The sequence below is a fragment of the Coffea arabica genome, chromosome 5c (genome assembly GCF_036785885.1).
Source record: "Coffea arabica cultivar ET-39 chromosome 5c, Coffea Arabica ET-39 HiFi, whole genome shotgun sequence".
NCBI classification, from domain to species: domain Eukaryota; kingdom Viridiplantae; phylum Streptophyta; class Magnoliopsida; order Gentianales; family Rubiaceae; genus Coffea; species Coffea arabica.
In genome coordinates, this window is record NC_092319.1 from 41,048,848 (window position 1) to 41,061,398 (window position 12,551).

A 12,551-nucleotide genomic window follows, 5' to 3' on the forward strand; every position below is an offset into this window, starting at 1 on the left:
TACACTTGTGCCTTGATACTCACGGCTGTGCAACTATATGTTAAGGCATTCTGCATTTAGTTCCGATAAATAATCCGTGTCCATTCCATTGTGGCTGCAGCCTTGCAGGACAAGAGCCAAAAGAACCCGAAATTCAGTTGAAGTTTAATTGACATCTTTATGAAACCTCCAAAATGGGTCATGACTCAGGATGATTATTACCCCAAACGATTTCCTATCCACAAACCACGATTCTTAATTCTAAATCTTCTTGAAAGCTGCGTTCCCTTCGCAACATGGCATCCCTTCAAAGTTCAAAGTCACGCAAACGCTAGGCACAAACGTATCTGACCCACCCCAGCCGTATCTAATAAGAGCCACCAAATGGTTTGATGCTTCCCTACTTACAAGGCCAACGAATTTGCTTCCAATTTCGGACTTGAGGCAAATGAAATTCCAACCTACCCCATAGGCATCTTCTATATTTCTCTTAGGTTTGAAAGATATAAGCCATTGATTACTTAAATCGAGCTAGATTTGATAAAAATCCGTTCTGCTTCGAGTCAGCAAATAAATAAGTCAAAATTGATGAAAATTTCAAAGCTTTTAAAACAATTAAATAAGATTAAAAATTAGGGTATTCAATTCGATTAGATCTGTTTTCACCCTTATTTATCCTTTGCAATTATAACAAGTTTTTAAAAGATAATCCTTTCAAAAGAACTTTATAATTATAGTATAATAATTTTGTTCTCTAGTCCTGTCAAATATGAGAAGGTAGCGAGTTAGCAACCACATATTCTCTAACTACCAAAAAAATATTTTGACTAATATATTTATCAAAACTTAAATGTTTTTTTAATCCAATATCTGCAACTCCCTCCGTCACCTTTGTTTCTCACAATCAAATTAGTTAATTTTATTTTGTATATTTTCAACTTTTTAAAAATTTGTTATTTCTATTTTTTCGATGAGAGCAAAAAATTCATATAATCTATAAATTAATAATGAATATTAAAATTTTGCACTAACAGATCTAAATACATGCAATACGTGCAAAAGAAGGATTTACAACTTGAATAAATACAATGTGATTACCCATTAAAGTCCTAAAATAGTTACATTGACATCCTAAGCAAAATTAATATAACTAATTAAATAAAATAAAATTTTTTGACCAAATATAGGACAGAAGAATAAATTCTGGAAATCTCCGGCATGGAATCTGAGTCATCAGATATTACCTCAGATTGGCGTGACGGAACAAATCATAACCGTCCGTTCAGTTTTATATAACTCGCCCAAATTTGCTTCACTGCTTTACACGGGCTACTCTTGAAAGTTTGCTAGGGCAAAGAAAAAAATTATTTTCTTTGTAATCTTTTTCCTTTTCTCTTATATTATTCTCGCAATTTTTTCTCTCAGTTTCCGGTTAATCTACAGTATCAAGGGGGCGCAGCTTGCGAAAACGAAAAACCTGGCTAAGAAGAGGCTAGATCTCTACTATTATTGTTACAAATTTTAATCGATTTGTTTGGATTTATGGCTTGAATTTATTGGTCAGAATCTTCAGTGCCTGTCTGATTGTTATTTTTTTTTTATGTTTGGTGTTTTTGATTTAATTTAAGTGAATTTACTAAACTTCTAATGATTTATTCTGTTTAATTTGGTTTGCTCGATTTTGAAATTTCTGTTGATACCTAATGATGGGTTTAATATCTTTACTTTGAAGTGGGTTCTTTTGGTGTTCCGCGGAAATTAGGATATGGTTATTTGCAGTATAATTTATATTTGTATAGGATTGGTCTGGCTGTTTGCTCAAAATTAGATTAATGTTGGAAACCTTTTTCTTGTTGAAACTTATCTCAAATACTGATGAACTGGAAATTTCAAGTTACTGGAGGTTTGAGATGTTCAAGGTTTTGTGCAGCTAATAAATTTTTATAATTGTGATTGATTTCTTGAAACAGAAAGTGTCTCGATCCATATGTCTAATAATGGACTTAATTACTTGAGGCCCCTTTACCTATTAGTTGATAGGTGACTAGGAAAATGAGAATGAAAACAGTTGTTCTATACAATATAGAAGTTTCTTGGTTGTTACTTAGTTGCATTTTAAGTTAGTTTTGCTATGGAATTCTGAGGACCATAATGTTTCATCAAGTAGATTTCTGGATTAGCTTGTATTTCCTTATTTTGAAACTTCTAAATGTTTTCATGTAGAATGGCTGCTGATATTTCATGCATAGCTTCATTTTGTTTTGCTTGAGATATTATCTGCTTACTGTATACTGACGATTATTGATGGATGTTGTTCCTTTTCTTTTTTTCAGGTGGTGGTCTCTTATGCATAATAGAGATATAGTTCTTAGAGTTCCAAAGATCTTCTTTCAGTCTGGCCGCTTCAACGACATCAAAATTTTCTCGCACCTCTAAGCAGGTGTGGGGTGCTTGTTATGAGAAAGTGCTATCACCATGTGTTTTAGGAAGATCAACATCATCATACATCTGGAGGTTGTGCCGTGTCTCAGAGGGTTTATCGCTTGACTATGGCTAAGGTCACCCACGGCTAAGTTCTCGCAACAGTATATGATGTAATTTTGTATTAGAAACTTGTGCTCATAATTGAGCTGGAATTTTTTTGGTTAATAGTGATTAGGATTGCAAAATAAGTAGTTTCTCATGTGAGTTGAGTAACCGTCAACTTACAATGATGTTTAGGTTTTCATGCTTCAACACTCACATGCAGTCGCACAAGCAGAAGGTTAGTGGATAAAACTTTGAAACTAGCATGTGGGGTTGTGTTGTTCTTTTATCTCTTTGTATTGTTAATCTCCATCTAACTTGTGTTATCTTTTGGATCAGAAAACTGTTCATCTATCTGCTGAAGCAATGCAGAAGAACCTGGAAGATTGTTCACAGAACAAGGCCCTGCAGAAATTTACTTCCTTGACAGCAGAAAATTCCTCCTCAAAGTTGAAGGTTGAGAGAGATACTCTTAGCAGTTTTGTTGATTGTCCAAAAGATACCTGTGCTGTTGAGGCCGACTCTAAATCAGAGGAGGTTGATAGGGTCTGTGATATTTCAGTTCCTAAGGCTGCACTTATTAAGAAATCTAAGTCTTTAGGAAGTGGTTTAGACATGAAAGGGAGGGATTCTGGTGGTAGTGGCTCTGAAGATGAGATAGATCAACAGTTCTCTGGTGATGGTTCTCCTGATAACTGTGGGTCTCTTGTTCCTAGCAGAGCCAAGGATTCTCGGACTAGTCTGCTAAACCAGTTTCATGAAACTCTTCCATCTGATTCTGTTCATGCTACTTGTGACAACATTGGATCTACATTTTCCATGGGAGATGCTCCAAATATGGAAAAGGAGTCTCATGAGAATTCTGATGCTCAATTGTCTGGTGAACATACACCAGATAGGGAAAAGGAGTCTCATGAGAATTCTGATGCTCAATTATCTGGTGAACATACACCTCGTACGCCCCCTGTGTTTGTGAGATCCATTTCCTTGCCCAACATCAGTTCTTCTGGTCAGCCCACTGTGAACCATTTACCTCGCTCTAGGTCTGCTGAGGATCTGAATGTTCTAGATTCAAGATGGAGGGATATCTTGATGCATGAAGTAGGAACAGAATTATTGCAGCATCAGGCAAGAAGTGATCTCGTAAGTACTATTCATGATAAAAATGCTTGTGGTAACCCTGCTGATGACAACTTTGTTACCTATAACTATGTTGGTTCAGCAAAAGACTGGATTATACCCATGGGAGATGAAGTGAACATGGATAATCATCTTTCCGGGAATTCTTCATCTCGCCGGTGGGATGAGTTACCGAGCAGGGATTTCAAGATTAAACGAATTGAGGAATGGGTAATTGATCTTCAGCACTGCAGTCCTTTAGAAGAGTCTAACGAATTACCTGCTTCAGAAGATCATGTTGTATCAACAGGCAAAAGTTCTTTGAATGTCCCTGCTACATCAATAGAGGGTAAGGTCAATCCTGGCATGGAAGCTGTAAAAAAATATATCTCTTCATTGAGTCCCACAGCCACTGCTGCTCAGCTGGTTAATCATGGCTTGGTTGTTATTCCATTTCTGAGTGCTTTTTCTAGCCTTAAAGCACTTAATTTATCTGGAAATGCCATAGGTAAGAATGTTGCCAGCTTATCAAACTTTTTGTTTTTTCCTTCTTTTGGTTCAGAACTATCTCATGTGAATAGGATTTACTTTCTTTCTGCTGAATTGTGGGTTGACTATCAATATCTCACTCTAAATGTTATTCACCAGTTAGAATAACTGCTGGATCTCTCCCTCGAGGACTCCACATTTTGAACTTATCAAAAAACAACATCTCCACAATTGAAGGCTTGCGAGATCTTACACGCCTACGTGTTCTTGACCTAAGCTACAATCGTATACTGCGAATCGGTCATGGTATGTAATACATTGTTCTGAGGTTATTCTTTTCTATGCGATTGACATAATTGGCATATAGAGCACTGCTGGACCGAATATTCAAAGTCCTTTCTTCTGAGTAGTGGTTAGAATAGACATGTTACAAACAAATAAAAGCTTAGAATTAGACATGGTAAAAATATATAAAAGTAAAGAAATTTCACATGGAGGTCAGTGCTAAAACCATTGGAGAACTCTTTAACATATCAAAAATGATTGGTAACAAGTATGTGCATGGTTTTTAGCTTGCTTCCAACTTGCTCAACTAGGAACCACAACTTTTGCTAGTTTTTTGTGGTAAGCTTTTTGCACTTTCAGTGCATCTGTTGCAAAAAAAAAAAAAAAAAAAAGTAAGGTGAAAATTGTCCGTTTTCCATTCTTTATTTGTGTGGTATTGCTCTCTGAAAAATGTAAATCTTGTGCCTGCTTTATTAATTATTTAAGTTGGTAGGATGATGAAATACTGGTGGTCGAGAATTCATTTTACTTGCTCTTGCAAAGTAAGAAAGGAGGGTAATTTACTTTGACTGAGGAGCTCAATAAATTCTTGATTTCATTGTTAGGCATGTATTCTGTTACTGTACATTAGTCCGGTAAGATTCTCATTTCTGCGTTTTGCCTTTTTATTTATTTATTATTTTGTGGTGTGTTCCTTTTTTTCCTTTGATGTGGATAGTGTAGAACTGTTCATCAAAGTTTTGTCACCTGCTTTAATTTTGTGTGCTTTTGCATATTTCTGTAGTCTCTGTGTACTCAATTCCTCTTATTGTGAATAGGCCTTGCTTATTGTTCCTCCTTGAAAGAGCTTTACTTGGCCGGTAATAAAATTAGTGAGGTTGAAGGTCTTCATCGACTTCTTAAGTTGAATGTTCTGGACCTGCGATTCAACAAAATCTCAACAACGAAGTGTCTGGGCCAGCTCGCTGCTAATTATAATTCTTTACAAGCAATTAGCCTTGAAGGGAACCCAGCCCAGAAGAATGTTGGTGATGAGCAAGTGAAAAAATACTTACAAGGCCTTGTTCCTCATTTAACATATTTCAATCGGCAACCTATTAAAGTTGGCACAATGAAGGACACAGCAGATAGGTCGGCTCGATTAGGTATTAGTGCTTATCAGATTGATCGTGGCCTCAAAGCAGACGCCAAGGCGATGCGCAGGGGTGCTCATGGTGCTGCTAACAAGGTGGCATCATCGTCAATTCACGGTCGTAGGGGTCAAGCAACAGCCTTGTCAAAGCCTTCCAAGAGCAGGCATGCGCGACTGCCACCTAGTGGAACTAAGCCAGCGACTCAGCAGAATCAGGTGTATGATTTTAGCAACAAGCTTCTGAGCTTCAGATCTGAACTCTCCATGCGCAGAAGCCGCAGTGAGGGAACTATTGCTGCTCTTTAAATTTGAATTTTTGTTGCTGTTTTGACTTTGTTTTTCCTCTTATTAGTCGGGCTACTTGTCACCCATTTAGTCGTCATAGTTTTTGGTGCGAGGATTATGAAATAATGGAGGAGTTCTATTTCTGTTATTGAGGTTGCTGTGTTTGTTTCTATATTCAACCCATTGAAAATCACTCCCATACAAGTGTATGCAGATATGTCAGTTCTCGTTTGGATTTGAGGAATGGGTCATATTTGAACGACCAGTCTGGGCTCCTAATGCTTTTAAAACCAGTGCTTTTACTCGCCCTAGAGGAATAATGATTGATCCAAGCCTGCTTGAGATCTTGTTCTCTCCCATAATATATTCTTGAGTGGTTGCTTGTTGGGTTGGTGCAATTGTGTTCGGTTTAGGGCTGCAAACGAATCGAGCCGCTCGCGAGCGGCTCGAGTCAAGCTCGAGTCGAGCTCGACATTAATCGAGCTCGAGTCGAGCTCGAGCTCGAACTCGAGCTCAAAATATTAAGCTCGTTAGCTCGCGAGCCGGCTCGCGAGCTTGAATATATATATATATTTTTTTATTTTTATTTTTATTTAATAATAAAATTACGTATATTATATATATATATTTTTTATTTTTTATTTTCATAGTGAAATTACGGATATATCCTTAATATTTTCTTATTTATTTAGAAAAAATATTATTTTATTTATTTTTTAAAAAAATAAAATAATTTTTTTTTATTTTTTTCGAGCTCGAGCTCGAGCTCGGCTCGACTTGATTCGAGTCGAGCTCGAGCTCGAAAATTGCCAGCTCGTCGAGCTCGAGCTCGAGCTCGAGCTTGATAAAATTTAGCTAAGGTTCGGCTCGATTAGCTCAAAGCTCGACTCGGCTCGGCTCGTTTGCAGCCCTAGTTCGGTTGTTGTATTCTTTATAAATTTTTGCTGTAAATTGACATACAACATTTGGTGTAAACAAAATGACTGGTGCAGAATGAAACTCGGGGAATAAACACGTAAAAGAGTGCAGGAAACTAGCAGTCATGTCTGGCTTTTCAAACGAGGAAGCTCCTAATCTAGTGGTGAAAATGACAACATAATAATCCCTCTGGATGGAGAAAGAAGAATACACAAATTTTGCATCATTATGAATACAACGGAACTGATCCTACAGAAAAAAGAGGCAGATTACATTCCCGGCTCCATTCCCTCAGAATCCCTTTTTTCTGCAGATATCACTGCAAACAAAATGGGAAACTTCGGTCATTTGCCCATGTTTTATAATCACTGCAACCAAAATGGTGGAAATTAAAGTGTTTCTCATTCCAGATTTCCAGTAATTCCTATACAATCTTTAGGTGATTTTTGCGGTGTGGACCCTATTCTGAGAAAGAGAAACGTTAAAATTGCTCTGCTTCTGTGGAAAACTCGAGTATTTTGACTTGTTAATCACTGCCTTAGGATAAAAATATCATCCAATTCTACATCTCTTGAGGTAACTCTGAATAAAAGCTATGTTATACAGACAATTTAACCTATACACACATATACTGTATATTATACAGTACATTTGTATATCTATGTAGTACATACTATGCTTATGGTGCTATTCAAAAACAAAGATGCGGACAACTTGAAAATCCAAGATTTTTTTTTTTTTTTGGAGAAGAAAAGAGCAAGGTGATCAAAATCAGAAAATAATGGGGAAAACAGGAATTCATTTAATACAAACATCTGCTTTTGTTAAAACCATATCTAACTTCTTATAGCAACAGGTCATGCATCTTCTTCGTTCGTTTCATGCTCCTCCTCTGGAAGAGGGTGGAGCACCGCCTCATTAATCACGGCAGCCGTCTTCTTCACAACCTCAACACCGCCATTTCTGCCTTCATTGTTGTCCCCAGGATATCTCACCACCACCACCGGGCACACACAATGGTGCACACAATAATCACTCACACTCCCAAGCCTGCCTTTACTATTCTTCCTCGACGCCCCAAAGCCTCTGCTCCCCATGATCACCGCGCTCAACCCCAACCTTTCCACCTCCAAACACAGCCGCTCCTTCAAATCATGATCCTTCACTATATGAATCTTGAATGGCACGTGGGCCTCTACTAATGGTTGTGCTAAGCCTGTGGCCTTCGAGTTCGTCAAGTTATCGAAATCTTCTTCGAGTTTTTGGTCGTGAGAGGTGGCGTGGGCTTGGAAAGGAGAGGATGGAGGTGTAACGGTGGAGGTGGGGGTGCTGGACCCCCAGTCAGCTCCGTAGAGGATGGAGGTCGGGCGGACGTGGAGGAGGATGACTGCGTCGCCCGGGCGGAGGTAGTTTTCGATTGCCCATTTCACGGCGAAAGCGCTTTCATCGCTGAGGTCTACGGCAATGGCGATACGGCGGTGGGTTGGGGTCAAAGGGCTGACGGATGTTGGGGTGGAGAAGGTGATTGAGAAGGCTGGGGAGGTGGGCGGAGGCTTGACTTGGACCGGTGGAAGGAGGTTGGGGTGGTGGTGGTCGTTTTCTTGTTGAGAACTCATGAATGTGGTGGTGGTTGCTTGAGTTTGTATGGATTTAATTTTTGCCTTTGCAAAGTTGCTAAGGTTGTAGTGATCTTTACCATGCAATTTTAAGCCTCATACTAATATATATACACATACATATAGGGAGATGCATAATCAAACAAATAGAGAACAACTAATAAGAAGACTTCTTTTTTTTTGTTTTTGGGGGGGGGGGGGGGGGGGGGGGGGGTTGGTTTGGGTTGTGGAATATGTTTTGTTTGTGGTAACTAGTGACAATTAGTTTTCTTTTTCTTTTCTTTTTTTTTTTTTTGGGGCAAGTGACAATTAGATGTTTTGTTGGAAGGCAAAGAAATAGGCCGAAATTGATGGTGTGAAAGTGAGAGAATGTTTAAAATATTCCTAATTAGAATGTTTTGGCTACAAAGGGTTGAGATTTGAGATTAATTTTAGGGGTGCAAATTTGTTTACGAGTTGAGGATTGAGAGATAAAGAAACACACTAAATTTTGCTTCTTTTTGGTAGATGATGAAATATTTAGCTTGTAAGTTCTTTATGGGGCAATAAATCACTAGATTCAGATGTACACCCTGTCTATTTGCATAAGAACTACAAGTATTTAGATACAGAAATAAAAGTTAGAAACTGATTGATAATTCAATTCAGCCTTTAAATTTAATAGATTCAAATATTAACAGACGCATTTGATAACCAAAAAAATTAAATATTTGAATTAATTAAATGACGCTGAATTTTTTAAACAAAAATTTCTCCTAAAAATAAGTAATAAATTATTTACTTATCAATTAATATGATATATATTTAGATGTATTACATTTAGTACTTAACAACTTAATGAATTCAGATTTCAGATTTAAGTTTTATCAAATGCAACCCACGAGTTCATCAGTTGTACCTTTCTGAGCTGTCATTCATCTATGAGAGGCAGAAAAAGAAAAGAAAAAACAAAGAAAAATGAAGAACCGAAAGTGACAGTACCATCGATTCTAAGTAGGGAACGAACAACTCAAGTTCTCACTTCTATGTTGTTTAGAGCGAAAGAAGACAAACTAATTAACTTCTCAATGCACGTTTGAACCTGATTGACTGAGACTTGCTTCAGATTTGATTTGTCATTTAACTACTATGAATACGATTGAACATTTGCTAATACGTCCAACTCGACTACATAGCTATCAAAACTAGACTTTATAATATATATGTATATATATACATATATATATATAAACACATCTTTATTTTATCAATAAATCTACACTAATGATAAAAAAAAAATACATAAATATGACATATCCAAAAAATTAATAATAATTTTCACTGTCAAATTCCAAACATATTCGATCTCAAATAGAACACTATTGCTTCAACTCCAAAGAATATCTCCAACCATCAAATATGGTAATCAATTATTTCAACCTCAGATATAATAGTGAGATCTGATGGACTAAATCTGAGAATCAAATCTGAAAAAAAAAAAAATCAAATTTAACCAAAAAAACTAAAAAAAAAAAAAAAACCACTCTCACTAGCAATCTCTAAAAGAGAGAGAGAAAAAAGTCTGAACTGGATGACCTCTAGAGGAGAAATACTTCATTAGAAAATCCTAAAAGAGACTTATTACGCAGAAATCAAAGGAAAAAAAAAATCCATGAAACGCAACAAGATCAAGAAACTAATTGAATCTTCCTCCCAAGGAGAAAGATATTCTACTTAAATTTTAGAACAGTATATACTAAAAATTATATTTAACAACCACAGCTTAATTAAGTTCGACTCTGTAAAAGCTCGTTTCGCCAAATGTAGCAACGGATCATCAACCATTTTTTCCCTAAATCCGTCCTAGTAACGATGTCAAACGATTGATCGGACAAACTAATGAAGTTATGACTGTGATAGCTTGGCATCATTGCTTGAAGATTCAAGTATACATACCGTGGTTTAGACGGTAGCTGCAGAGGTGCATTTGGGAGTAAAGGGAAAAGTGGCTTCGTGGTTGATCTTTCACTCTCGTCCTTTCAATTTTTGGCTTATTACTCTTAGTTCTATCATCTGTTCCCTAGCTATCAAGTTTACGAGTTGCCAGCTTTGTTGAAAAGGGCTAGAATGAGACTTCTTAACGCTTAGTTTGAATGCAAAGAAACGGTAAGGAAAATTAGACAAAAAATAAATTCTTTTGTGTCAGACTCTGGTTCTAGGAAGATAAATAAAAGAAACAGGGGAAGCTTTTCTCTTAAACTGTGCAATTGCCCTTCTGCTAAAGAGAAGAAGGATGAAACTTTGCTCTTAATATATCTTACTATCTCCTCTTTTCTCTTCAAAGCTTTTAAATTTAAACCCTTTCTTCTTCTTGTTTTTCATTTCTTTTCTTGGCTTCATACGCTGACAAATATAGAGTTGGCACGTTATACAGGTAAAGAAAGAAATAAATAAGTTTGAAATCAGCGGAGTTTTCCAAAAACGTAGACTTCAGTTTATGTGGACGGAGGAGAACCGTGCCAATAGCTGTAGGTTTCGTCTTTGTCACGAGAACACTGAGATGTATAGCTACGTGAACGATTTCAGTTGAAAGAGCGATTGGGTGGGGATACACGGTAACGCGGAACAGCTAATCATGCTTGCATGATGTGACCATGCTTCTTGCATCAAGTATTCATTCTTATTTTCCAAGATAAGAAAATAAATGTGCATTGTGTGTGGCTCTTGATGTGATGTTCACAAATCATACCACATTAATTTCTTTCTTTAAATTGAGAAATAGATCATTAGAAAAGACAAAAAAAAAAAAAAGAGAAAAGGTTTGAAATTAGATACGTAACCATTATGCCATTCAGTGACGGATCTAAGATTTTAGTTTGAGGGAACGAATAATCGAAGATATGATAACCAAATTTTTTTTTTTTTTTTGCAAATAAAACATACTAAATGTGAAATGAGTATTCAATAGACTATACTTAGGAATAACAAATTTTTAAGAAGAAAGACAAAGTATAAAGAAAAATGTGAAAATTAGACTCTATAACATTCTATTTACTATCAATGTGAGGCGTCAAAACTCAAAACTGTGATTGAAAGTTCTTCAATTTGTATGATAGTTGAAATTATTTTTTATTTGTTCTATTTGACTTTCATTTCATGTGTAACATGTACAGTGATAACTTAGTTGATATTTAAAGTTTAGTAATCAAAGAAACTAAGAGTTGGTTTATCATAAGAGTCTTGTTAAAAGAAAAGTTAATGTTTATATAATTGTTATTCAAAAGCAGTACTAATCATATGGTAAAGTATATATTAATGGTATACTTTTATAAGGAAACTAATTGTTAGTTTGATATATTTCTTCCGTCCCATTAAAATTGTTATGTTTTCTATTTTGGGATATCTCGAAATGTTTGTCATCTTACTAAAGTCAAAGTTACTTTTGCTCTTTTTTTAAAAAAAATTTTATCCGCATCCTTATTTATATTTCATACTAAATTTAAATTTAAAATTTGAATTTTTTAGGGTAATTTTGAAACCAAATTCACTAATATTACTATCAATCCACTATTTTTAAAAAATTGGACCCCCGAAATGCGATAAATATTTTTGAACAAAGAGAGTAGAACACTTTATCAAAAGAAATTAAACAAAATAATTAAAATAACTACTAACAATTATGTTTATAATGGCTTAAAGTAATACATGTGTTTGTTTATACTAATTTTCTAGCTATTCATATATTATTGGGCTTTGAAATTTGTAGGACTGCAATTTTGTCAAAAAGATGCCTATATATGCCAACAAATAAACTATTTGGTTCTTGATTTGCTGGTGAAAAGGCCTTGTTTTGAATTTTATTCAATGTGTGCATCATTAAGCAATTTTGATTTCAACTTACAAGTTAGAAAAGTCAGATTAATATATTTTGAGGCAAGAGTCTTCATCTACTATACTCCAACTGGGAAATCTAATTGATAAAAAAGATTATGAAAAAAAATTAAAAAGAAAAAAGTACGTGGGCTCAATAGTTCAAACTAGAAATGTGGGCCAAAAGGCTAAGGGAGATGTAGTGGGGCTCGTCCCGCAACGCAAATGTTATGGGCTAACTTCCAACCCAGACTGCTGGTTCTCCAAATACGACGTCGCTTGGATGTGATTCTCATTCTTCTTAAAATTTTCAGATTTCAAATTCGAAAATCCCCCGCCAACCCCATCTACAC

General features: G+C 35.9%; 2 protein-coding genes across 3 annotated transcripts; one reads left to right on the plus strand and one right to left on the minus strand.

Annotated features, from left to right (window-relative positions):
* Window positions 1-1,301: 1,301 nt before the first annotated feature.
* On the plus strand, window positions 1,302-5,963 carry LOC113688897 (uncharacterized). Of its 2 annotated transcripts, none has more exons than XM_072050932.1 (5): window positions 1,302-1,538; window positions 2,313-2,743; window positions 2,845-4,132; window positions 4,273-4,419; window positions 5,217-5,963. In XM_072050932.1, the coding sequence occupies exons 2-5, from the start codon at window positions 2,690-2,692 to the stop codon at window positions 5,834-5,836; spliced, it is 2,109 nt and encodes a 702-aa protein (XP_071907033.1). In that variant the 5' UTR covers window positions 1,302-1,538; window positions 2,313-2,689; the 3' UTR covers window positions 5,837-5,963. The 2 variants fall into 2 exon arrangements, with proteins under 2 accessions (XP_071907033.1, XP_027062517.1); XM_027206716.2 differs by having other exon boundaries at window positions 1,302-1,470.
* A 1,286-nt stretch (window positions 5,964-7,249) lies between these two features.
* Window positions 7,250-8,447, minus strand: LOC113688898 (universal stress protein PHOS32). Its single transcript, XM_027206719.2, has one exon. It carries the CDS (start codon window positions 8,347-8,349, stop codon window positions 7,591-7,593), a length of 759 nt encoding a protein of 252 aa, XP_027062520.1. The 5' UTR covers window positions 8,350-8,447; the 3' UTR covers window positions 7,250-7,590.
* Between the last annotated feature and the right edge of the window lie 4,104 nt (window positions 8,448-12,551).